Source organism: Lottia gigantea (assembly GCF_000327385.1).
Source record: "Lottia gigantea unplaced genomic scaffold LOTGIsca_30, whole genome shotgun sequence".
Lineage (NCBI taxonomy): Eukaryota > Metazoa > Mollusca > Gastropoda > Lottiidae > Lottia > Lottia gigantea.
In genome coordinates, this window is record NW_008708987.1 from 653,488 (window position 1) to 679,783 (window position 26,296).

The 26,296-nt window shown below is 32.0% G+C and overlaps 2 protein-coding genes across 2 annotated transcripts; one reads left to right on the top strand and one right to left on the bottom strand.

The window, feature by feature from the left end:
* Window positions 1-1,530: 1,530 nt before the first annotated feature.
* On the bottom strand, window positions 1,531-5,819 carry LOTGIDRAFT_161619 (hypothetical protein; the record flags this gene model as incomplete). Its single annotated transcript, XM_009057470.1, has 10 exons — window positions 1,531-1,730; window positions 2,049-2,111; window positions 2,595-2,711; window positions 2,926-3,034; window positions 3,402-3,432; window positions 3,568-3,679; window positions 4,007-4,093; window positions 4,244-4,274; window positions 4,838-5,022; window positions 5,396-5,819. The coding sequence occupies 10 exons, from the start codon at window positions 5,817-5,819 to the stop codon at window positions 1,531-1,533; spliced, it is 1,359 nt and encodes a 452-aa protein (XP_009055718.1).
* Window positions 5,820-19,301: 13,482 nt separating this feature from the next.
* Window positions 19,302-25,001, top strand: LOTGIDRAFT_119020 (hypothetical protein; the record flags this gene model as incomplete). The annotated part of the gene is made up of 8 exons (XM_009057471.1): window positions 19,302-19,487; window positions 20,169-20,289; window positions 20,995-21,128; window positions 21,469-21,669; window positions 22,020-22,174; window positions 22,939-23,098; window positions 23,739-23,838; window positions 24,784-25,001. Coding segments are annotated over 8 exons (1,275 nt in total), but the record flags the coding sequence as incomplete, so codon positions are not given.
* Window positions 25,002-26,296: the final 1,295 nt, after the last annotated feature.

Below are 26,296 nucleotides of genomic sequence, written 5' to 3' on the forward strand. Positions count from 1 at the left end.
GGCACACCTAAATATGAAGTAACTTATAGCATAGACAAACCAAATATCTAACATCTAAAAGGTTGGAAAAAAAATATTAAAATGTATTGCAAGCGTGCACCATGAGGCCAATATTGCATCTAAATCAAATGTAAGTAAATGAACTATGCAGAATTTTCTCTACAAGCCAGTGAAGGTTGGGTTATTTATATGTCAAACAAACTCTACTTCTAACTTTGAAATTGCGAAAGTGCTCCAAAACTTGTTCAGGTTCTCCAGCTATCGTGTAGTTCCTTTAAACCAAATACAGGAAACATGCTGCTTTTACTATACAACAACTATCTAAGATTGGTAGCATTGCTTAAACATTGTCCTCAAATCAATTACATGTGAAAATTATTCAAACCAGTGCAGCAGTATTTACAATAAATAACAATAAACAGTCAGGTAGTTGTCATATGCTAACAGTTGCTCCATTAAAATTCATACACAAGTACATCTAAAGTGGGACAAGATATTCGTATCATTGAAGCTGAGGTATATCTCTAGATTCTTGGTTCTACTGTTACAATTATTAAAGCTATCGGTATATTCACTATGGCAAAGTCTTATCTTTGGTAGTACTGAGCATAGGGTCTCATTTCATTAAAAGACTTGCTATTCTTTTTCGCAAAAGTATGGTATTTCTTGATGTAAAATTACACTTATGACAAAATCTTATCGGAAGATTTTTGGAGGAACTGTTACAGGACTGTTGATTTTCTGTATTTGCCAGTCACGTCCAGATATAATGTCTGCGGTCTTAGGAACAACATCATTTGAAATTGGACAAAATTTTCAGGAAAAATTAATCATTAAAATGACCAGCATCATATTATAACAAATTAACAGTGTTGTTAGGGAAACCATACAAACTTGGCATTGTTGTAAAATTCTACTAATACCAAACTATTGGTAATAAAATATAAGTTATAGATTAAAATATATAACATAGACTAAAACATGTATATTAAACATGTTATTAAATGGTCCCAGCCTCAAAAGTTAGTGAGCAAATTATTACTAAAAATACATTAAAACACTTAGTTACTCAATTAGTTTCTAACTCACTTTCATACAAATATATTCAATAAATTAAAACAAATTTCTAAAATCCAGAATATGACTCAAATTCTTGCCCTCGAGATTTTGGGAGAACACGGCTCTGAAGTTATTTTTGACCTCTGAAATTCTACAAAAGACTTTGAATTCATACAGACAAATAATAAATTTCAAAAAAAGGCCCCACTTTTGACATCCGAAATCTAAATCCACAACATAATACCAAATTAAAAGTCATAAATTTGGTTTTTTTTGCAAATTACAGAATTATTATACCTGTTGAATTCAACAGTCCTTGTGTTGATGTGATCCCTAATTTTGTATTTTTCTCATTTTGCTTTTCTTTCACTCTCTTATAATCAAAATATTTCAACTAAAAATTCATTGTCAAGTTTGTTAATTTAATTTTTGCAACACATATTAGTGGAATTTTAAGTTAATAAATTAAGATTAATTTTTGAATTTTTTGCTACCAGTATAGTTATAGATAAAATAACGGAATTTATTATATAGATACTGTATTTCTGACGAGAACGACCGGCAGACGTGATCGTTTCTCATCACACAAAATAACCATGTTCCTAATATTAACATCACTAAAAAACTGAATAAGAAAAATAATACTGTAAAACTTCGTGGTATATTCTCCTCTGTAAAAAAAAAAATAGATATATGTTATTTTAAAGAATTCTTGCACAGTATCATGAAAACAAGGTCTGAGTGCTACATCCAACAATATTAAGGATTTTAATTGTCATATTTGAGCACTACATGCTTGACTTTTCGACAAATCGGACTTAAGCATCAGAGAAGCCTAAAATTATTAAGGACATGGGGGACAGGACTGAGGATATATGTCCAAAAGAATTCCCATCTAATAAGTCAGGACATGAAAAATACAGGTTTTTGCACACACAAAAAGTTCCCAACAATTTCCTTCTTTATTCTACAAGAGAAAACTAACATACCATAAACAAGAATTCTAGTTTCTATTGGTTCACCAAATCTTACTGTCTTCTTCCTTTCTTTCTCTGTCAAAATTATAAACAATTCAAATTTGTGAATTTATTCAGTAAAGTAAAAATAACGTTTCAAATCAATTTTCAACTTTTAAATCAATGGTTTTTAATTCTATTATTCATTAATACACCTTGAAACTATCTACCCTGGTATTATAGCTCATTTGGAGACGGATTAAGAGTCTGGTCAATCGGATGGCCCTGTGTGCTACAGTCTGTGCACGTTAAAGATCCTCCGACAGTTGGATATCGGAAAAGAGCAGGCTAATGTCGCTGTCCTGGCAAAATTGTCCTCATTGTACCCTGCATGGTGTTGCCCGTCTTCATTGGCCCACAAGCTGCAGAAAAGGAAGGCCGTAATACTCCATTTATTTCATTTCACTTCATTTGAAGATAATAACAATATTAGCTATGTGCACAATCAAAAAGGGCTGATAAGCTACTGGTTGTCAGGGGTAACAGTGAGTATATAAAGAGACATATAAATTAACATACCATACGATGTATCGAGAGATTTTCTTCTGCGTTGTCGTAATATAGAAGTAGGTGATATATTCTGATAATCATCTTTATAATCCTGATCTGATTCCGATGATAAATGATGCATCGAATCTGTAACACGATTGATATATTTTCAAGACTGATGGGTTAATAAGTTGCACTGTCAACTTAAAAAAGGTTTTTTTTTTGAAAAAATACTATAAGAAACCATTAGCCACAAGACTCATTTGTATCATACACTTATGCTTGTCAACAAATCCTTCAATTTGTGCCACAATACGGACCAAAAAAGGAAAAATTACAGTATGAAGGATTTGAACTCTACCTGAATACTGCTTTCTACCAACTTCGGCATACAGTGTAGCGAAATAATCTAAACTATCTTTGGTTGTCTGATGATCATTGCCGTAGATCTGCTGGCGTATCTTTGTGGCCTGAAAGGGAAATTTCTTAAAGACATTAACAGTATAATTTCGAATACAATATGCAACCATTCTCACCCTCCAAAATATCTAGAAAAATTTTTGTCACCATAACGAACAAATACTTATCACCTGTCAGAATCGAAAAATCAACAAATTGGCATAACACTGGCACTATGATAAAAGCGGTAATATAGCGTATGGAGAACAATTTTGACATTGTCAATAATACAATCCCCTATTTGACAAGCTTGCTCTTTTTAGTGTACAAAAATGCACCAAACAAGCAATATAATGGTACATAATAGGATTTATGCAAATATTTTTCGGTGGTTTCATCACCAAATCTAGATAATGTTCAACAAAAATGACATCTTACCTTCCCAGCATACTCTAGTGCAAGATGTGGTCTGAAAAGAAACAACAGGATTCTTAATCAAATTATTGTTATACATTTTGGTGCATAAAATAACAAATACAGAACTGACCTTTATCTGACAATATGAGGAACTGACAGATATTAAATAAGAGTAAAAGGGTCTTACTGTTTTTGATCCATACATAATTTAGCTAAATTCTCGTATTCATCAGCTCTTACACTATCTTCATTAATTGGTTCCGTTGTGTCGGGCGTAGATTGGTCATTTCGTAACTTCTCTACAATAAAATACTAGAAATATCATCTACAATTTTATATATGAATCTACTGTCAGACGAGCCTCACACTAGTAAATGGAGATATTGAAGTGATTGTAAAGAGGTTTTTAAATCTTTTTATGTGAAACTGATAGTAGAGATTTGCACGATTTAATTTTTCAGCCAGACGTCTGTGGTTCTTGCAATTCCACTAAAACTAAGCATTTTATGATGTCACTATTGACATGTCGTTAAGTATTATTAGAAGCTTTTGCGATAGTGACGTCATAACATGCACATACACATAAAACCATTATTCTAGCCTTATTCTGGACAGAAATAACCTACCTAATGTATTCTGGATTTCTGTGGTATCTATTAAAGCATTTTCATAGTACAGTTTCTCAGCTTGAATAAATAATATGGCTTTTTCATCTGTATTAATTGTTAAGGTCAAACTATCTTAAATCCTTATACAGGCATCAATAATATCAAGTGAAATATTGGAAGATCACAAAAGGTATGTTTATAATATGAACTTGAAATCAGAAAAATTGCGACTTTCAAATAGTTTTAAAAGGATACATTCTTCTTTTTTAAAATAAATATCAGCAATCTACAAAATAAAGAACATTAATATTTAAATTTAGGTGAAATGAGAATTGGAATGTCTTAAGATCACCTCTGGTGTATACCTCTACCAAGCTGAAATGACTTCCAAAAGGAATTTATTGTTCACATGGTTTTACATCCCCTAAGGTACATATAGGTATAAACAATTTCAACTATACTTTCATCAGATTTATTATCAACTTTCACAGAGATTAGGTAAGCTTATTAAGGTAACAAGTTAACGTTCAACAAAAGGCAATGACACAGGGCTGTAGCAGTATATATCAAGATAGTGGACCACAGCCATATACGCCCACCATGGCATGCGGTTGGTAAATATTCAATAATGAACTTGATCTTCGTTTTATGCAATATATGTCCACATAGAGAGATGTGGGTGTATAAAAATGGAAATTCATAAGCATAAAGCATGCAATAACTCTGATGCAATTTGATAAACATATATTTGAAGATAAGACCAAGCATCACTGGCAAGTTGACATCTTAGCTAATGAGAGAGAAAAAAATCAACCATAAATCAGCATAAAGTAACATATAACAACTTACATTTCTAAGGCATTGTGGTAATAAAACAAAATAAGTATCAGCTCTCAATCCTGTTAAACAACTAAGATAACATTTTAAAGCACTGTCTGTCTGACTGGCCTTCTCATAGTCTAGTCCTTGCTGGAATAGTTTATTTCTTCTTTCTGGTTTTAAATTAGATAAATCTAAAAGTTCTACTTCCTCTACTGAAAAATATAGTAAAACATAATTGAGAAAATATTTATTATTGTAACAAGGTGTCCATGCATGTGACTATTGCTTTGCACAGTCTGAAATTCCAATTCGTTGAGGAGAGCAAGTCCTAGATGTCTGCAACTTCAGAGGCAACTCCACCTCACCCCAAATTGAAAATCATTAAGGCCTGCAATTCTTCAATAAATTTCAGAAGCCAGTCCTTTCGGTCTGTTAATAAAAAAGCAATTCCTTCAGCCCTGAAATTCTAGATGAACAACTCTGGAAATGAATTATAAAAAAAATGGAAATCGATAAAAAAAATAAATCTATCACCACCTGTACATCCTCAGCTGTAAAAAGACTTAAAAGAAAATGTGAACTTACCAATTTCATCTTCATTGTTTTTATCAGTTCCACTATTTTCTGATGTCTCTAACTTAGTGTCTATCTTACCAACATTTGAAACTTCACTTTTCTTGTCATTTGATTCAGAAATTTTTGAATCACTTTTTGTTTCATTAGTCACATCCGAAATACTGGCATCAACTCCCTTTTTATCCTTAGATTCACCTTTCACATCTGAAACACTGGCCTTACTTTCCTTTACATCTTTTGCTTCAACTTTGTTAGATCCTTTATCAGATTTTGAATTTCCTAACGACACTTTTTCACTCTCAGATATTTTTTTGGTCCTTTCAAACTTCTTGAGTTTTTCATCTTTGATTTCACTCGATGTTTCCTTAGATTTGGAATCTCGCTCCTCTTGAACTTGGGAAGTTTCTACTGTTTTATTCTCCTTATCAGCCATGTTAGAATTGAGATTCTACCCACAATGAGGGATCATACTGCTCAACTGATATATCAATTCTGAAAAAAAGAACTAAAAAATATTTACGGTAGCCATGGAAAAGGTTAATGCACCAATTTATGTATAAAAATCTTGAAAAAATAAACAATCACCAGAGACAATACAGACCAAATAAACTATAAAAAAAATGTGAAAATTTACACTTTAATGCTGGTCTTATTTATGTTTTATCCTTAATTCAATATAATCCCTATCGAAAGTTTCAAATATGATTGAAAACACTGCACTGTCAGCTGAAATCTGTCGTGTATAGGCATGAACAATAGGTTTTTGTGTGAACATGTTATTATACATTAGTATACAATATACAGATTTAATTGTCAAGTCTGTTGTTACAAAGGCATCCATTAAAGTTTTGCATAGAGAAAAATATTATCATGTTTTATATGTGGGCCTAGTCTTGTTTACATCAAGTCCAAAGTCCAAATTTATGTGTAATATCAGTATATTTTTTAATGTCACAATACGTCTGTGTCATTATTTGACTAATACATTATCAATGACAAAATCGTGTAGATAGTCACATATCAATTGATGCCAGTACCAACAGCTTTTCATTCTAAGGTCTATTTTGATTGAATCAAGACAACTCAGATAAAAAAAATCGGACCGCAAGTTGTCTTTAACATTGGTTAAAAGATCTATAAAAAAAATAGTCGGGAGGTGTTTTTTAATGATCCAAGTTATTTTTGGTTTAAGTTCAGTTGTCTATAAAGCTCATACACAGTAAAAGTGAAGCTAATGCTCTCCCCTACTGGCTACTTACTGCAATGTTTACTTTATAAACACTTAAAACAATATCAAATATCTTATCAAAGAACTAACAATACCGGTATCAGGAAATATGCCTATGGCTACAAGTATTCGAGATATTGAAGATTCTGATATCAAAGAATAGGGAAGAAAATCAAGTCAAGTGGGACTGGAAAAGGTTGAAATCCTTGGCTCAACTGGCTCGAACCTTGAACTGGTTGTGTTGCGAAATCCGAATTTTTAAAATTAAAACTGAAGAGCTTTCAAATATCATAATAATCCTGTAAACTCTAATCTTTGACTATAGGCATACACTAAGCTTATATTTTATAAAGATGGGGCATCCGGCGATGGTTAATTGATTGTTATGTATGAAGATACACTGACACTGATACAGAATGAATGACGAAATTGTGTCAAATGTTAGAGCTTGCTAAACTATGGCCATGTCTTTATGATCATCTATCCATCGAAACCTTTCAAAACATAAACATAATCCACTCACATTTTCAGCTTTAAAATTTTAAAATTTCAATAGTGTGTTGATTGACAGTTGTTTTGAAACCATAGACGCTTTTTCAACCCTTTTCACATCCGCCATTTAATTTTTAGGAATCATATTAGACATTTTGAGTTTGTAACAAATAACGCAATATTTATAAGCTGAATTTTTTTTAAACATCAGAGTAGATCTAATCCTCTAATGAAAAAAATGGCTCGATTTTATTTCATAATGAACAAAAGAATGTTTCGACATAAAAAATTTTATCATTTAAATAACTTTACAATATAGAGAATTGACTGTAGTCTGTAGGCCTAGTCATGTGATACAAAACATAATTGAATAATTGCGGAAGCATCAAAATTAGAAACTGGTTTTTTAGTGCTTTTGTCATAAGACTTGAGATGTAAATGGACATTTTATAGTTAAACAAACGAGGTACGTAGATAATTAAATTTTGCACAAGATTCCTTCGATCATCAGTGTCAGCAAACTCATGGGAATAGAGATTGAACTTAAAAAACCAAAGCCTGATATCCTGGATGAAAAAAAGCAATGGGTTTGAGGGATTTAATGCTAATGCAAGTTTAAACACCAGTGTGGATCAATATGTTCCATTGCCTCAGTTCTGTGTAGTGTTTATTTCCATTGGAAAGTTATTGAAATTAAAAGTTATATTTCTTTAGACGCAAAGACATTTCAACAGTTTATGGAACTACTTAGTAAAAACTTTATTTTTGAAATTTGGTGAGATGACAGATAAAAATTAATTCAGCAATTGTCAGAGAGTAATGGTTAATCACAATCATCCTATTTAATAATAATTGTTTTCAAGAAGCCAATTCGGAACTATAAGTGATCATTTCCCTACTTCAACCTCACAATAAACAACATTGATTTAACACAGGAAAAGGATGTAATATAAAAAGATTAAATACATTGCCAGTTATCCTTTTTTAGAAAGTTGCCGAAAGCAAGTTTCCTCAGTTCATGCGGTAATTAGAGTCTGGCAATTGGGAATGAAGTAAACCCTTTGTATCAAATCCCTTTCCAAAGACTGCATAAATTGAAGTTCTTTATTGTGAGGTAGAACTAAGTTGATTAGGATGTTGTGCATGGGCACGTATATATTTCCAAATTGGCTTATTATATTGGTCTCTATACTAGAAACAAAATGCAGGCCATTGACATTGCGACTCATTTAGTGATAGTCATAATAGTTAAGAGGGGTCATTAACCTAATTTATGGACACTTTCATTGGACTTTGCCTCATTATATATCATATCTTATACTTTGAATAGTAAATTGTTGCCTGATAGTAACTTTTACTTTCAGTCACCCTTATCACTAAATTAAATTATACCATATCATAACCTTTCAAAATTACCATACCGGTACTTTCTTGTGCTTATTTATGATAAATATCTAGTTGAAAACAAACTGTGCCAGTGCTGCCTTATTATTTTCAATCACGGGTTTGGATCTTCCTCAAGGTAAGAAAGATGCAAGTGCCAGTGCTTCTGAGAGTTGGCCTGGTGCAGGCTTTCTCCTCGATATACCATGTGGCAGTGGAATAGCTCAGTCAGTAGCGAGTTGGGTTGTCTTTTCCTTTAACCAGCAATTTGTAAGTTGTGTGAGTAGGAAGGGGAGTTTATTTGTCATGTGTTATGATTCATTGTCTTTGTATCAGTGTGACACTGGTGGACTATGACATAGTGTGGACTTCCTCTTTATTTTTTATTACTTGATAAACTAACAATAATAGGAATTGTTGGTTTCAAGCCAATTAGGCTACTGGTATGAAATATATTTATGACTTTGTTTTGTATAAATATTTGGCTCCCTTCAGTTATTTTACATTATTAATGGACTGTTACTCATATTATATTCTTGGGCCATTTAGACTGACTAGAAACTAAGCCAAGTGCTAAAAATGTCTTTTAGATAATTCTAGTTTTTTTTACTACGTATTCAATTCTCAATAAATCGAGATAAATTTGTTGCAAGTATGCAAACTTCACAAAAATTTCTTTTCATGAATGAAAAATATAAGTTTAACTATTCGTATATTTGTACACGCCAACACATGTATATAAATTTCAATCAATGTCATGGTGCCCTTCTTTTCTTCAAACAAAAACATCTATAGGGAAATATAACTTGATACTAACAAATGGACTAGCTATAAAGCCATGTGTAACATAATAAAAAATATTCCTAAACTTGAGAGTATAAATTGATAACAGTAGGTTTACCAGGAAATATTAATATTGAAAGTAGGAATACAGGAAAAAACACCGGTAATATCTATATTTAACATATCAATTTTAATCAATATTTAAGCTTTAGTAAGGTTTATTTTTGTGTCTTATTGAATCGTTCAGAATGGCTAACGACTCATTTCATGTCTAGTTAGTTGTACATTTTCCATATCAAAATCCAGGAGTATAAGTCTATGATCACAAGCCTACACATACAGGAAATTCAATTTTTATCCTGGGTTATTTGAAGATTGAAATGAAGAACAAAGCCAGGTAAGAGTGAGCGCTTTCTGCTGTGTGAACTGTAGGCTACCCTTAATGATCATCATAAATTTAGATTTTATTGTCACGAGCTACAGTGCTGCATGTGAAAAATTTGCATTCATTTATTTATGAACAACAAATTTCCTTATTGATCACTGATGACATAATGATGTAATGAGGTCATCTCCTGTGACAACTTGGGATTCAGAGTATGAATACACAAAAACTTTCAAATAGAAATAGACAAGACGATGGATGGAACAAATCTCGATAGATAGATTATTATTGTCAGAAAAGTCGGAAAAACACAACTCCTGTCAATTAACTTTAAGCCCCGCCCCTACGTTGCTAGACTGACGATGACGTATGAATACACAACGACACAAATAAAATAGTGCAAGGTTAATGAAGTGTAGTATCACCCAAGGATGAACCCTATTTGAAATCAGAAAGATCAAAAAATAATTAGTATGAGTTATTGCCCTTGTTCTTGAAAATGCGCTCAATTTTTGGCTCATAAACTTTAGAAGATTCAATATTTGACAGATTTTGACGAAACTTGGTGTGAGTGTTCTTTGTCACTTAAGGATAAACCCTATTGAAAATCAGAAAAATCGAAAAATAATTGGTATGAGTTAGTGCCCTTGTACTTGAAAATGCGTTCAATTTGTAGCACATAAACACTCTAGAAGGCACAATTCTTGATGGATTTTGACGAAAAAATTCCAAATATGAGCCCTTACGTAATTCAGATAAATCAAAAAATATTATTGCCCTTGTTCTTAAAAACACGTTCAAGTTTTAGCTTGTAAACACTCTAGAAGGCCCAATTCTTGACAGATTTTGATGATTTTGACTTCAAAAGATGTGTATGTCTGAAGGTTGAATATATCATACTGGTAATTGGTACTGTACTGCCAAATATTTTTATTTAAATTCAAAGCTGCCAGTGAACGTATATTACCTTGCCTGGCAAACTATCTTTTAACAAACGAATGCAATTGAAAACATTCAATCCTTAACACAATGTCAAGATATTATGAACTTTGTCTAATACCCTGACTGCAATAGTCACTTTTCTTGTATCACTGGTACTGAAGTTTGTAAATGAAGCTATTTGATTGGAGGCCCCAACAAAAAGACTGTAAAAATAATGGCTTAGTGTTTACAGACTTTTTGTTGCAGCCTCTGTTTGCTAGTGTACAATCCAATCAAATCGCTGCAATCCGTGTTACAATAAAGATGGCTATTGCAGTCAAGGTATAAGCTGTAGGTCATAGTATCTTGACATTGTGAAGATGCCATTAAGCTGCAAGTTCCAGATTATTTAAATGAACTTCATTTTACTTCCAGATTGCGATCCAACAAGATGTCAGTAAATAGAGAAAGTGACCGTTTAATTCAAAGTTCACAAAAGGAGACACATGAAATAGAGATTTCACAAGAGAAGAGTTGTATCAGTAGACGAACATTGAAACTGTGTTGTTTACCATTAGTTTTACTAGGCATAGCTCTAGTCCTAGGTTTAGTTTTAAAATACTATATTAAGGTAGACGCTGTACCAGTTGCCAATATCTGTAATGATTCTTGCAAGTAAGTAGTGTTATTCAAATTCTTTTAATTTACTTTGCCCAATATTATTGATAAATATAGAATTTTGTTGGCACACGTGTTATGTCCGATCTTCACAATGTCAAGATATAACAAACTGGGTCTCAATGTCAAGGTATAACAAACTGCGTCTCAATGTCAAGCTATAACAAACTGTGTCTCAATGCCAAGCTATTACGAGCTGCATCTCAATGTCAAGGTATAACGAACTGCGTCTCAATGTCAATCTATAAAGAGCTGTGTCACAATGTCATTCTATTATGAACTGCATCACAATGTCAACCTATTACGAACAGTGTTGAATATCTTCACCACAATAGCCTTTCTTCTTGTATCACAGAAGTTTGTAAAGGCAGGAAATTGGTTGGAATGTATCAGAGTGAATACAACAAATCATAGCCCCTGATTACAAGACAAATTGTTAGACCATTTCGTGTTAGAAATGAAGGGTATCTAAAAGATGACTCAAAAAAATTATGAATATTATTATACGCCAACATCTCTCTATGAGGACGTATATTGTCGGCACACCTGTCCATCTGTCGGTCCATCTGTCAACATTTGCTTGTAAACGCTCTAAACGAAGATCAAGTTCGAATTTGAGCTATTTTCGACCGTTAGAAGCAGAGTTATTGCCCTTGCCCCAAAATCTTGAATATTTACCATCGGCATGCCGTGGTGGGTGTATATGGCTGTGGTCCACTATCTTTAATCTTTATCTTAGTACCTATCTCTGAACATGAATAGTTTAACAGTATTATATTTTAGTACTAAGAAAGGTGTTTAACCTATAGATAAGAAATAACTACCAGATACAAATGACGATTATTAATCTATATCTTAAAGGGACAGCTGCAACATTTTGAGGGGGTTGATTTGAGTCTTGAATATATGTAAATAGTCTTCAGAATTACTAGAAAATTACATAATTCCTTTAAAAATACTTCAAACTAGGAATTTTACTCACTATTTCTATATATGTCTTTACTATATATTACAGTCGTCATTTTAACATTCAAACGCAGATAATTCTGGACACACATAGATTTGGAGACTCAGATTTCGGCACTGAGCTGTGAACACTATTACTGATTGGCTTAGCTAAAACATTCTCGTTTCTGAGACTAAAGTATGATTGGTCAAAAAAAATGTCCCATCTGCCCCTTTAATTCTTATCTCCAAACATGAATAGTTTTATAGCAATTTATATAAATCCAAGGAGCACTTTATGCTAGGAAAGAGGTGTATCTAAAAGATGTAGACTCTAAATACCAGTCAAGATATGTAATGTCAGAGGTCAAATAGGTATAATTTGATAACTAAATCTTACTTGTTTTTAAAAGATGTGAAGATAGAAATCACTCAATGAACTATTTCAACTCTTTATGATAAGAATTTGTTCTGCGCTTTGAATTGAAATTGAAATTTATGGATTATCCTGAAGTTAAAAGGTTAATTCTTGCTAATCTGTTAAGCTTATTATCCAATCGAAGATGGTTCACAAATTACTTGATTATGCTAGTTTTCTTTTACTAAAAAATTGTTAAATGGATTTTTTTTTTATTTATTTCACACGTTAATTCTTGATATTCTTTTAAGCTGATTATCCATTTGAAGATGGTTCACAAGTTTCTTGATAAAAACATGTTAATTTTCTTGATTTAAAAATATACTGTTAAATGACTTACATTTTGAAACAATATTTTCTTTAAGCTTACTGGTATTTTATTCCATAACAAAGTCACTTGAGAAACTATTTCTAGTTGCATTTAACCTGTTATATTATTGTAACAAGGTAAATAATCTACCTGTATTTTGTATCTATTTCTGTTACACCATAATCTAAACGCATTCTACTATAACTATTATAAATATTTTCACACGTTTTGATTCCAAAAGATAAGCTTATTGCCCTGTATTCCTTGTAGCATTTCAAATTTGATGCAGATTACAGTTATCTTTTGAAAGTACTTACATTTATAATCCATTGTAACCTGAATCACAAATCACCAGACTGTGATAAACTGTTTATTATTTCTTGTGTGTTTCTAAATTAATGTTGTATCAAATGTATATTTGAATCAACATTTTTTAATGTCATCTTTTGATAGTACTTACCTATTTCTTTCTCTCTTGATGTTATTGTCCAAATTAATCCTTGATTCTTGATAATTCCAAATACCCTCATATTTCACATGAAAGAAGTTAAATCAAACACATAAAGATAGAATTTTTGAGATATTCCCATAGTTTTTTCTTTAATATCAGCTATAACATAATTTTCAATCCAAGTTCAAATAGTTTTTATCGGTTTAAATTTGAAGTTATTGTAATTAATATCTTTCCCTCAGATAAGATTAGAACAAGGTTTAGAAAGCAGAGATCATATACATACCTTGTGTGTTTTTATTCTATATCTTTTCCTCGTAAATGTTTGTATGTACCTCTCTAATCGTCTGATATCTGCTAATGTCTTATATATGAGAAATTAAAGTTTACAGTTTTCCTTTAGTTTTCCCTTCCAATTGCAAACACAGTTTACATGATAAGAAACTTTATATAGTTCCCTGTTAATTTCTTAAATTGTTACCACGGTAGCCAGTTCGATTGTCGTCCGCTAAGCACTGTGATTTCGAAGGTACAAAAAATTCTGATGCGGCAACCAGTGCTTCCGAAAGTCAGCGCAAATCAGATCTCAAAATATTAGATATTGATAAAGGTTTTTGTTATTATTTCCGATAATGTGCTGGATATCACTAGTTCAGTAGCCAGTTTGATTGTCGTCTGCTAGGTAATGAGTTACTGTACGTTCAAAAGTAAGAAGATGCTAATTTCACAACCATTGCTTCCGAAAGTACTTTCACCAATGTCAGTTTTCAGCCTTATCATCAATGATGCTGATCCAATAATCTGCTATCAATAGTTCAGTCGGTGTCAAGTTGGATTTTCGCTAGGTGATTAAGTGCTATAAGTTCTAAAATAAGAAAAACTGTGATGCCACAACCAGTCCCTCCGAAAGTCTGCCCTTTTACTAATAATACTGATAATTGTCCTTATTTCCTAAAATATTGATAACACTAATTTACAAGCTATCACAATCTGTTACGAAATTATTATCAAATTTTAGAATTCAATTTAATAGAAGAACGCACATCCTGTAATTGCCAGGTAATTTGAGGTTAATAGCTTGTAAGAAGAAGAATTAATATGCAATTTTCATTAAGATACTCGAACAACTCTTCCTCTATTCCCTCAGATCTGCTGTTTTATTTGACAGAAAAGTGGCTAAGGTATAATTTTATTGTTTCACCAGTGAGTTATTGGCCACGTTCCATTAATAGATGGTAGAGTTTCAGTTTAGAATGAGTTGTATATATTATATTGTTATGTTGTAACATCACACCAGATACATTGCATATTCTTTTATTGTCGTAATAGATAAGGTTCGTTCCAAATCAGGGTTAGCGATTCACTGTATTTGCCAGTAGCATCTGAAGAAATCTAGAATGTAAATTTTTTGGTTTGATCAGGGCTGTTGAATTGGTTGTAATTACCAGTCTTTTCTGGATCTCAATTCTGTTGTTCAATCTTTGGTTTCAGTATTTCCAGTTGGGCAGTTGATTTAACTGAAATTGCCAGCCTTGTCTGGGTCTGGGTTTTAGATTTATGATTCAGTATTTCCAGACCAGGGGCCTTATACTCCAAAATTTAACTTAAATAGAATCCAGATTTTAAGAAATACAGTAATCTGATTGGTTAACAAAACTAAATTTTAAATCAATTTTAGTGATTGACACATCAAATGTCTGGAACACTAAAATCATTTTAAGTTAAGTTTTCAAGAATAAGGCCCCAGGGCAGTTGACTTCTGCTGTATTTGCCAGTCCTGGTTAGATTTGTAATATTTGTATGGCTTTTGAATTTTCTGTATTTGTCGTGAGAAAAGATCTAAATTTGTTTACTGTTCAAATCCAATGTAATTATTCACATCAGAGTTTTTGATATTGCCGTATTCACAAGAATGCAATTCTTATCTGATAAGGTTACATAATATCAAAACCAGAAAGTTATCTGACATTTTTCAAGAATTTAGGGAATTGAACTTAGAGCACCTGCAGAGCCCAGCAGAGGGTAACCCAATTCGTTACTGTTGCTATTCCACTGCCACAATTGCTGTTTTGTCTTCGAAGTATCAAAATGAGAAAATAATCAGCCATTCGCTCTACAAACTGTTTTAGATTCCCGAGATTATAAACTGGAGAAGTTCTATGTAAATATGATAAATGTTGTTTGTTTTGAAAGATTATGAGAAAATGTAAACTATATCACAGTGACTTGTTAAGAATTGTTTTTAAAGGAAACATCCCAGAAAGAAAGATACAACCATTTTTACAAGGTTAACACCTTAAGATCCTGTCTACCAGCTGGTATTAGGTTGTATTCAATGAAAGCACTGGCTGCAGCACCGTGGTTAGGGTGGAGCTGGGGGGGCCTGGGCCCCAGTAACACCTTCTTCAGTTAAGCAGGGATTGATTCATTTACAGTGTCTTTGTACAAAATCAAATGATATAGATTTTGATATGTTTTTGGCACCTTAATATTGTCAGAAATGAGTTCTCTGGGTCTTTGATTCTTCAAATTTTCTGCGTAGAAACGCCACTTCTGTACCCATTTACAGCTGGGTCACGTTAACTCTAGTGGCAGTAAATTACAAAATTAAAAACATAGAAACATCATATTTATTAATTCTATTAGAAAATATTTAAATATTCTACTTAACTTGCTTCAATGAAAAAGAAATTGTCTTATAAATTAAAAACTAAGGTAATTAGTTAGAGAAAGAACAAAACTCAATAAGACTAGTTATCCAAGCCTATTTCTTGGGTAAACAACCATTCATATTATGTTGTCTTGTAAAATTAAAGGGATTGTTTTCTAAATTTTGTATGTGAATTTGGGACACAATTGTGGTTAATTTCATTAAAACTGAAACAATTTTTGACTTCTCAAAAGTACTAGTGGAAATGAAAACAAGTTAATACATATATTGCCCAACTGTGTTTTGTATTTTGAGTTTTGTTTGGTTGTTCAGATCGTCTGGCTTGTGTGTTTTATTCTTACTGTGATGGGGTTTTAAGCTCATGTGGGATGTCCCCTTTAAATTCAGGGTAGTTGAACCTGATATAAGGATAACATACTGGAATACCTGAGTTTAGTTCTATAAATAGCATCATTGATGAGAATTACCTCTGTTAATACCAACTTAATGATTATAGCACATTTACTGTTCAATCAATTTTAATCTAGAGGTGGCAATATCAAACCTAAATCATTTCTTGTTTTAGACCAAATAACTTTAGATAGGGAACATAGTTTTCTGAGGCTTGGTTCTGTTAGGTTGTTTTGAATCCAAAACTGTTCTGAAACCATTTTATCACAACCAAATTTACTGTTCAATCAATTTGATCCCTTGACAGTTGGAAATCGAAAAAGAACAGGCTAATGCCGCTGTCCTGGCAAAATTTCCCTCATTGCACCCTGCATGGCGTTGCCTGTCTTCATTAGCCCATATGGTGCAGAAAAGTAGGACGTAAAACTCCATTCATTTCATTTCATTTTGTTCAATCAATTTAATCTAGAGGTGGAAATATCAAACTTAAGTATTTGTTGATCTAAACCTTGGAAAGAACTTTCGATAGGGAACATAGTTTTCTTGAACTAAATTCAGTTTATTTCGGAAAATCAAAAATGCTAAATTTGATATAGAGATGGGAAATATTAGACCTGAAATACTTTGGAATCATAACGAACACAGGAATCAGGAACTAGATTTGTTAGATTCCTTTGTTTATTGTAGAAATTCACATGAAAACTGTTCTAAAAACATTTCACTGTAATCACCTTTCAACCAATTTTAATCTAGAGATGGAAATATCAAACCTGAATCATTTGTTGATCTAAACCAAAGAACTTTCAATAATGGTTCACACTTTTCTGGAATTTGGTTCTGTTTCATGCCTCTGATTATTGTTGGATTCAAAAATGTTCTGAAATATTCATTTTAATCTAGAGTTTGAAAATATCAAATCTGACTCACCTCTCAATAGACATAAACCGAGGAACTTTGAATAAAATTTTCAGGAATGAGATTTCTTTGATTCCTTTGTTTATTTCAGAAAGTGAAAAAAATACTCTCTAGAATTGTCAAATATTATAGCTGATACACTTCTTGATAGTTAAAATAATAGAAAAGAAAAGAAAAAAAAAATTCTAGAGCTAGATTCAGTTACATTCCTTTGTTTATTTCAGAAATTCAAAAGTGCTCTGAAACCATTTGATCATATTCATTCCCTAATCATTTTTATTCATTTCTTGATAGATTTACTAAAAACTTGATAATAATGGAACACAATTTTTCTGGAACTAGATTCTGTTTCTTTCCTTTGTTTATATCTGAAAATCAAAAAGAATTTTTCAGAAGCTAAAACTGCATCTTTTTTATGATTTACTTGGTGAAAGATTGAAACATTTTCTCAACTAGATTTTCTTACTTTGTTTATGGAGAAAAAACTATCTTGGCACAGACATTTTGTAAATCTTCCATGATGCATTTAACATATATTTCTCTATAAACCAATTTTATTATTTTTTATATTAGAATGATTTATTTAACTGTATATAATACAGAATATCTGTCTAATGAGTAGACAAAAGTTTCCATTCGATCGTTTTCCACTACGATTTGACGATGATAGAGTGCAATTGAAAGGAAAATGAATCTGATTGGATGATGACAGTCTGTCTTGTAGACGATAAAACAAACAGAGACAAATATCAGACTGGTTTTATATTATAAATCCTGTTGGCAATGGCAACGTGATAATCTTGTCACGGAAGCGCAGGCACACAAGAGAATTTTAATTGAGATTCGCAGCAACAACAAAAATCTTTTGTTCCCGCAGCGTAAGGCCTCTTTTTCACTGTAGATATTGCTGTATATTTCCTAAATATGTTACCAATAGCTTGATAAAGACAACAGAAACATTGTCAAAAATTTGCATTGTTGAATATAGCAGTAATTGTTATCCATAAAGTGTTGTATATCTTACTGAGTTGTTTAAGTTCAATTTGCCATTCATGCCTGGCTGTCATCAGGGTTTTTTACGCACCTTGCTCTAGAAATAAGCAATTATTGTTTTATTGAATTTACATGAAAATTGATATATATCTGTATGCAAAGTTTTTGATGTATTTACATTTACCTGCCATGTCTGAATGGAGTATTTCAGTATGTCCACCACAGAAATTCCTTGAAGCAGAAACCCTTCACTGTAATTATTAAGTAAACTGATTAAATCTGCTAATATAAAGAGTTATTTCCACTTGTTTATACAACAGAAAAATATTTATCAAATTCTAATTAAAATTTAATTGATCTTGAAACAAGATGTAAACAATTCAGTGATTCGGAAGGTAGCCTGCTCGTGTTTTCTTATTTTACCGTTTTGACAATTTGATGCTGTATATATTCATATCCTTAGACAAGAGAATTTTGGTGGGTGTTTGAAAACTTTAAGAGTAGAGGTGACTTCAAGGCCACTTAGATTTTATATGGTTCTTTTAAAAGAGTTGTTGTTATTTTATCTGCTCATATTTCTTATTATTATTATCAATTGAGCTGTAAATGGGTTTGGATAATCTGGGATAAGATCATGCTAAGAGTTTTGGCCAAGAACTGAAAAAAGGGACCTTCTAATGTATTAGTAAAGGTACAGTTGAAAGAGGTGGTCTGATTATTTTAATTGTAGATAAGCCTAATGCCATATTTTCATTTTAGGAAGGGATAATACTTAGTTGTTAGCTGATTAAACAGATATTTAAAACTCAGCATTCCATAATCCTTTGATATTATACATCTATTTCAATTGTAGAAGAGCCTTATGCCATAATTCCATTCTGAAAAGTGATCTATTAGGCTATCTTACAAAGCAGATGTTTGAAACTCAACATTCCTAAATTTTCTGTATTTCAGGCTAACCCTTGTAGAAAGTATACCATTAGGTTTAAAGTATGAAAAAAACGCCACCATTCATCCGTCCACTGTCTCTGCACTACATGATCTAGTCGTAAATGCTAATACCAGTATTCATATCGCCTCTTACTATTGGTCAATGAGAGGCAAAGACTTATCCTACCATGATGACACTTCAAAACCTGTGAGTATTTTAGTTATCTTTAACTTAAAGGGATTGTAATGAGGTTTCCTAAACCTTTTATGTGTATGAGGTACACTGATAGCATCAATTTTCACCATTCAAATTTTCAGTCAGATGTCTGTTAGTCTTGCAGTTTCAATTTCATTAAAACAAATCTTAAGTAGCCATAGCAAAGCTAGGAATAGTTTATTAACATTTTTATAAGCATTTCTATGGTTACAAAATTCACAGACATCTGACTGAAAAGTCGAATGCAAAGGAGGCTCGTTAACATATAAAGTTTCAAAAATATCAAGGGTTTCAAAGCCATAATTTTGTTAATTCAAAAAACATATTCAATTTTTAATATTAATTGACAGCGAGTTCCTCTCAAGATTTTGTAAAAAGAAAGCTATAAATGCATTATCAATTTATATAATATAAACCATGACAACCATGACAACCATTAACCATGACAACCATGACAACCATGATAACCATTCATGATTTCCTTCTTTAATTTTAATTCATTTAACATTAACATGAAAACACATTTAAACACAACTTTAACCCTGTGCCAGTGCCTTCTGTTGATAGTGACTAGTTGCTTGTCAATAGTAGCCTAACTGGTTTCTTTTCAACCACCCTAATCTCCATGTGTTATTAACTGACTTCATTATAATTATTTCTTATATTTTGTAGGGTGAAAACTTGTTTGAATCCTTGCTACAAGCTGGTAAAAATAAAGTCAAAATTCAAATTGTTCAGAATTTACCGTCCAAAGTTTATCCAGATAATGATACTAAAATATTAGCTAAAGAAGGTGAGTGAGATTTTTTTTCAGGGAGGGTACATGGGGGTCTGTCCTCTAACAAAAGAAAATTTGTGACCCCGCACATCGTATCAGGTATTAAGTTGCACTGCCCAGTAATAAGCTGACAGTGAAGTATTAAAAGGGGACTCAATCTGGATATTAAATTGGCTATATCTTCTGAACAGAAAAAGCTATTGAGATGGAATTGGTATGTAGCTGATTATGCCAGGAATTCAAATATACTAATAGCTCTACATACACCAAATGCTACTTAATACCTGGTTTGATGTGCGGGGTCACATTTGTACCCCTGCTTCATGTTTTGGAAATTTTAAAATATGATTTTTATACCTTTTTGCCCCAAAATATGTGTCGGAATGCTTCAAAACAATTTTAAAAATAATTTCTGGGAAGATCCCTTTCAGATCCATGTGCTTGACAGTTGTTACCTCAATTTATCAACCTCTCCCTTTTTGTACCCCCAGTTATAGGATGCTGTCTCTTTTGTTAATGACTGGTCGACATTTCAAACTTTACAGACATGTTATGCCACGAGACTTATAAAAATGTAAATCCATAAGAAATCTGTTGAAATAAATCTCTTCATTTGTAGCCAAGTCAATTCTTAAACCCTATTTGAGTTATGCATTGATTTTAGGCTTTAACAACTGCCATATCACAAGTCTTAATTCATTTTCAACTCATGTTTTAAAGCCAATGCTGAAGTAAGAACGTTAAATATGACCAAGCTAATTGGCAAAGGTATTTTGCACACCAAACTGTGGATATTTGATGAGAAACATTTCTATGTTGGTAGTGCTAATCTAGACTGGAGATCTTTTACTCAGGTAGGACCTATACTGTTACACACCTTCATGAGTTTGATTGTCAGGATATTTCTTCTTGTCGTTGCGGAGTTATTGCCCTTGGCTGAACTCAAATGGTATGAGAAAGACCATGCAGTTATATAATATTGTGGATAGGCTTTTGTTGGTAGGCTTATATATGCTCAAAAGATCCTGACTGAAATGCAGGATGTTTCGAAATGTTGTTACTGAGTTATTGCCCTTGAGTGGACTAAAAGTGGTTCAATAAAGACATCAGAATTTTAAACTTACGTTTATTAATCATATAAACCCAAATGTGTTTTTTTTTATTGTGAACACTATAGAATTTAAATTATTTTAGGTTAAAGAACTTGGAATAGTTGTAAAAGACTGTTCCTGTTTAGCGAAAGATATGATGAAGATTTTTGAAGTTTACTGGTTTTTAGCTAATGAAGAAAAAATACCAAGTTCTTACGCATCTAAATATTTGACTAAGATTAATATTGGAAACCCTGATTTCATCAGATATAATGACAATCAAACAGCTCATATCTATCTCTCAGTAAGTATAATATAATACTTTGCCAGAATAGAGATTGTAAAGAGGTTTTCTAAACTTTTTAAGTGTATCAGAGACACTGATAACATCAATTTGCACCATTCCGGACTTCTCTTGGTCTTGCAGTTTCACTAAAACTTAGCCTTTGTGATACTAACGTCAAAAAACTCCTTAAGCTCGGGAATCGTTGGTGTCCCAGAAAGTACAGGACAGTACAGTTTCCACTCAAAATAACAGTGTGTATTACTTATTTAGGGTTATTTTTAAGTTTTGGCAATCTTTGTTCTTGCAATATATACATAATCTTTTTGAAAAAAATTACTGAAAATGAATGACTCCTTTGTTAATTGCAGAGTTCCCCTCCCCAACTGTGTCCAGGGTTAAAAACACGAGAAGAGAGGACAACTGATGAGAATGCTATATTATCAGTAATATCTGAGGCTAAAAGCTATATTTACATTGCCGTTATGGACTATTACCCTACTACACTCTATAATGTTAAAAATATGTAAGATATTTTATATTACTTGTGTAATTATACCAATGATTATCAAGGAACAAGGACAAATACAGTATAAAAACATCTAAAAATTTCAATATTTCATCTGGCACTACCTGTTCTTCATTTGTAATATACAGACAGATATCGTCTAGACATAAAATGTCATTTTTAAAGTGAGTAGTTCTGATACATTTTTGGATTGTTAATTTTGGAATTTTTGAAAAAAAAAAAAATTTGCAGAATTATCATAGTGAAACTTTTGTTATTTGGCTTTTATCATTGGGAAAATTCTTAAAAACTAGTGATACTTGTATGATCTGTATATCATGTATATCTGGATAAGACAAGATATGTCCGGCTAACTTCTGTCATCAAAACCAGTACAATAATACGATACAGGAGAGGTCCTAACCACTTCCTAAAAGATAGCCAAGTAGTCTGTACATCTTTTTGCATTTTGATCTCAAGTTAAAAGGATTGTAAAGAGGTTTTAAAATTTATATGTGTATTGGGGACACTGATAACATCAATTTGCATCATTCTAATTTTCATTCTATGTTTGGTTTCCTGAAATTCCACTAAAACTAAGTGTTTGATGATGTCACTAATCAAGAAAGGTCTGATGTGATAAAGCATATTTTGCTATTAGTGACATCATAAAACACTTATATTTTGTAGAATTGCAGGAACCACAGACGTCTGATTAAAAATTTGAATGGCTCAAACTGATGTTAGATTCGACCATAAAAAATTGTGTTTTGTTTTTTCAGCTACTGGCCTAATATAGATGATGCATTAAGAAAAGCTGCGTTTGATAGAGCGATACATGTCAGGTTGCTGGCCAGTCATTGGAATCATACCAGATACGAGATGTTTAATTATTTACGATCATTATTCTCAATCAGCAAAAAAAATGTCAGTATTGAAGTGGTAAGTACGCTATGTATTATCTCATATTTCAGGGTGGGGGTGAAATTTTGTTATTAGAATTAAAGCATTCATTACATGAGAGCACGCACAGCTTGTCACTATCTATCTATCCTATAATATTCTCATAATTTCAAAACTTATAAAAAATAAGGTCAAAATTGAAATTGGTAGGAACAACCAATGTTTGATCTAATTGACTCATGGAAGTTCAGTAATATGAATTATGGCTTTTACTTGCTTTATTTCAATTTCCCCCAGATGTCTCTGGTTTCTGTAGTCATAGAAATGATTAACTGTACAGTGGTGTAACCTATTTTCGTGCATATAAGGATTCAACACCAAATTTCGGTCGATAAAAAATGGTGACGTTTGGTAATAACTGAAATCCGCCATTTTGTATTTTTTCAAAGTATACATTAATACATTTTACCTTGCTTGAAACTACTGGATTCATTCTAATAGCTGATATTGTAGAGAAAACCCACGTTTATCGAAACAAGCAAATGTGGAGGTCATGCGAGGTCGCGCATGTCAATTATTAACCCTTTCCGGAAATGCATGAAAAATAGGTTAGCACGAAATTAGGTTACTTGACTGTATATGACAGCACTATCTCAAAATTCATTTCGTTGTGTTTCAGAAAGTGTTCCGAGTGAACTATACTGCAGATCAAGCTAAAATACCATTTTCTCGAGTAAATCACAATAAATATATGGTTACAGATAAACATGCTTATATTGGTAAGTCTTATCTAAACCTTTCTTTTAATAGATACATTAGACCTGTTTGACACCGATCTATCAGCTTCCGAGCTATTTTACGTCTTTTATCTTAATAGATACATTAGACCTGTTTGACACAGATCTGTCAGCTTCCGAGCTATTTTACGTCTTTTATCTTAATAGATACATTAGACCCGTTTGACACAGATCTATCAGCTTCCGAGCTATTTTACGTCTTTTATCTTAATAGATACATTAGACCTGTTTGACACAGATCTGTCAGCTTCCGAGCTATTTTACGTCTTTTATCTTAATAGATACATTAGACCCGTTTGACACAGATCTATCAGCTTCCGAGCTATTTTACGTCTTTTATCTTAATAGATACATTAGACCCGTTTGACACAGATCTGTCAGCTGTCGGCAAAAACATACTGTATATTTGTGAATATAATGTGGACCTCTTGCTTAAAGATGGGTTCCCTTATTTTCATTTATGAAAATGAAAATGCTAATACTTATATGAATAGAAAGAAGAGGTGTTCTGATGACTTGGAAAAATACAGTTTGTCTCATATGTCCATAATGAATTCATAACTAGCTAAATTAGAAGAGAATTATCAGCAGAATTCCAATGAGTGACCGATCAAGAAAGGTCAAAAAGTCTTTTTTGTTTATCCAGACTTAACATACATGGACATTTATGATTGGTTGAAACTCTTAATCATATGCAATAAGAACATAATGATATGAATAAGAATACATGATAATTCATTAAAAACACCAATTAATCAAATAGTTTGCTTAATTTGACACTAAGAAATAAGGAAACCCATCTTTAACACAAGAACTAAGCGTAGAAGAGTAGAACTTAAAATTCCATTCCTTATATTTATTACACAAGGACTGTCTGCAGGATTGTTATCGGCGTTAAATTCCTACTTTTGCAAATTTAAATTTCAGGAACGTCAAATTGGTCTGGAGATTATTTTATAAATACATGTGGTGTGGGATTTATATTGAAACCTAATAGTACAACGAAATCAGGTGAAGACGTGAGAAAACAGTTGGAGGAAGTGTTTCTCAGGGACTGGTACTCTCCTTATGCTTTTAATATCTATAGAAACCATTCCATAAAACCCTATCCTCATCGTGACCCTCTACGATATCAGGAACTGTAAATAATGGAACAAATCAGGGAATTTTCAATAGTGAAGCAGAGATATTTCTGGTGATCCGTGTCAAATTTCAAACATGAACACGAGCAGTCCATTTTTATTATTAGGTAGTTTAAGTAGTAATCAACTCAGTTTATTTCTAGCTTGTATAGTTTCTATTACTATTTATTCTACCTGAATATAAAATGGACTGGTTTGTTTATGTTTTTGGATCAGAAAGAGCAGAAATATTTCATTGAATTATTGAAATTGACAGTATTTACTTGGTTTTTCAAGTAATGCCAAATGCATGGTTTTTGACTGTGTTTGTTGTGAGAATTGGAACTGAAAGGACCTGTTCAGAACTAACCAATCGAGCTCTCTGTTAAAAAAGTTTAGAAATGTTTGTGTACTTATACCCAATTATTACAAGATTTTCATGTGAGAGCCAAGTAACCTCTCTGGACAGGACATTGGAATCTAGATTGAAACAAGATGATTAATGTTGTAGGTTGTAGTCTCCACTTTAAAACGTTGAGATCTGTTTGTAGATCTTGTTGAGCTTTTTAAGCTTTTCTATTTTTATCCAGAATTTTTTGTTTTATACTCATTTGAAACATCATAGTTTTGAGCTCCAAAGTGCTGCGATGAATGTAAAGATAGAATTTGATTTGTTGTTTTGATTCTTTGTTTTATTTAAGAAAATTTGTCTTCAATGTCAAAAGATTTGACAATATCAAATAACTGTAGATAAGAAAGAAATCAAGGAGTCTTTATAATTTTTTTGTAGAATAAGTAGTTCTAGAAACTATAGATATTAGAGTAATATTGTGTAAATTGATTGTTTAACTATCTGAAAATAATAGAAGAAGTAAAAAAACTTTTATTTTACGAGCTTTCATCCTCATCGATTTCATCAGCTGAATAAAAAGGTGTTTTCTTACTTCTTTTATTATATAATAACATAGAGATTAGGGTGGCTGAAAGGTAACAAGTTACTATCCAACAGAAGGCACTGGTACAGGGTTAAAACAATGTTCATGAATGTTAAGGTTGATATGTTAAAATGGATATTCGTACTTGTAGTGCAAAGACCTAAAAATCAATAAGATAATAATAATATATTATATAATAAACTGATACTTTAATTCTTGCACTGAAATTATAAATTGATGATTTCTTTAAAAACATTTTTATTTCAATTTCAATTGTATCTGATAATAATGTAAACATAGCTCTTGTTTCAGTTTTCAATTGTCCTTGGATGTGTTCTAATATCATTTAGGTTCAACCACACATCTGTGACTCAATTATGACTT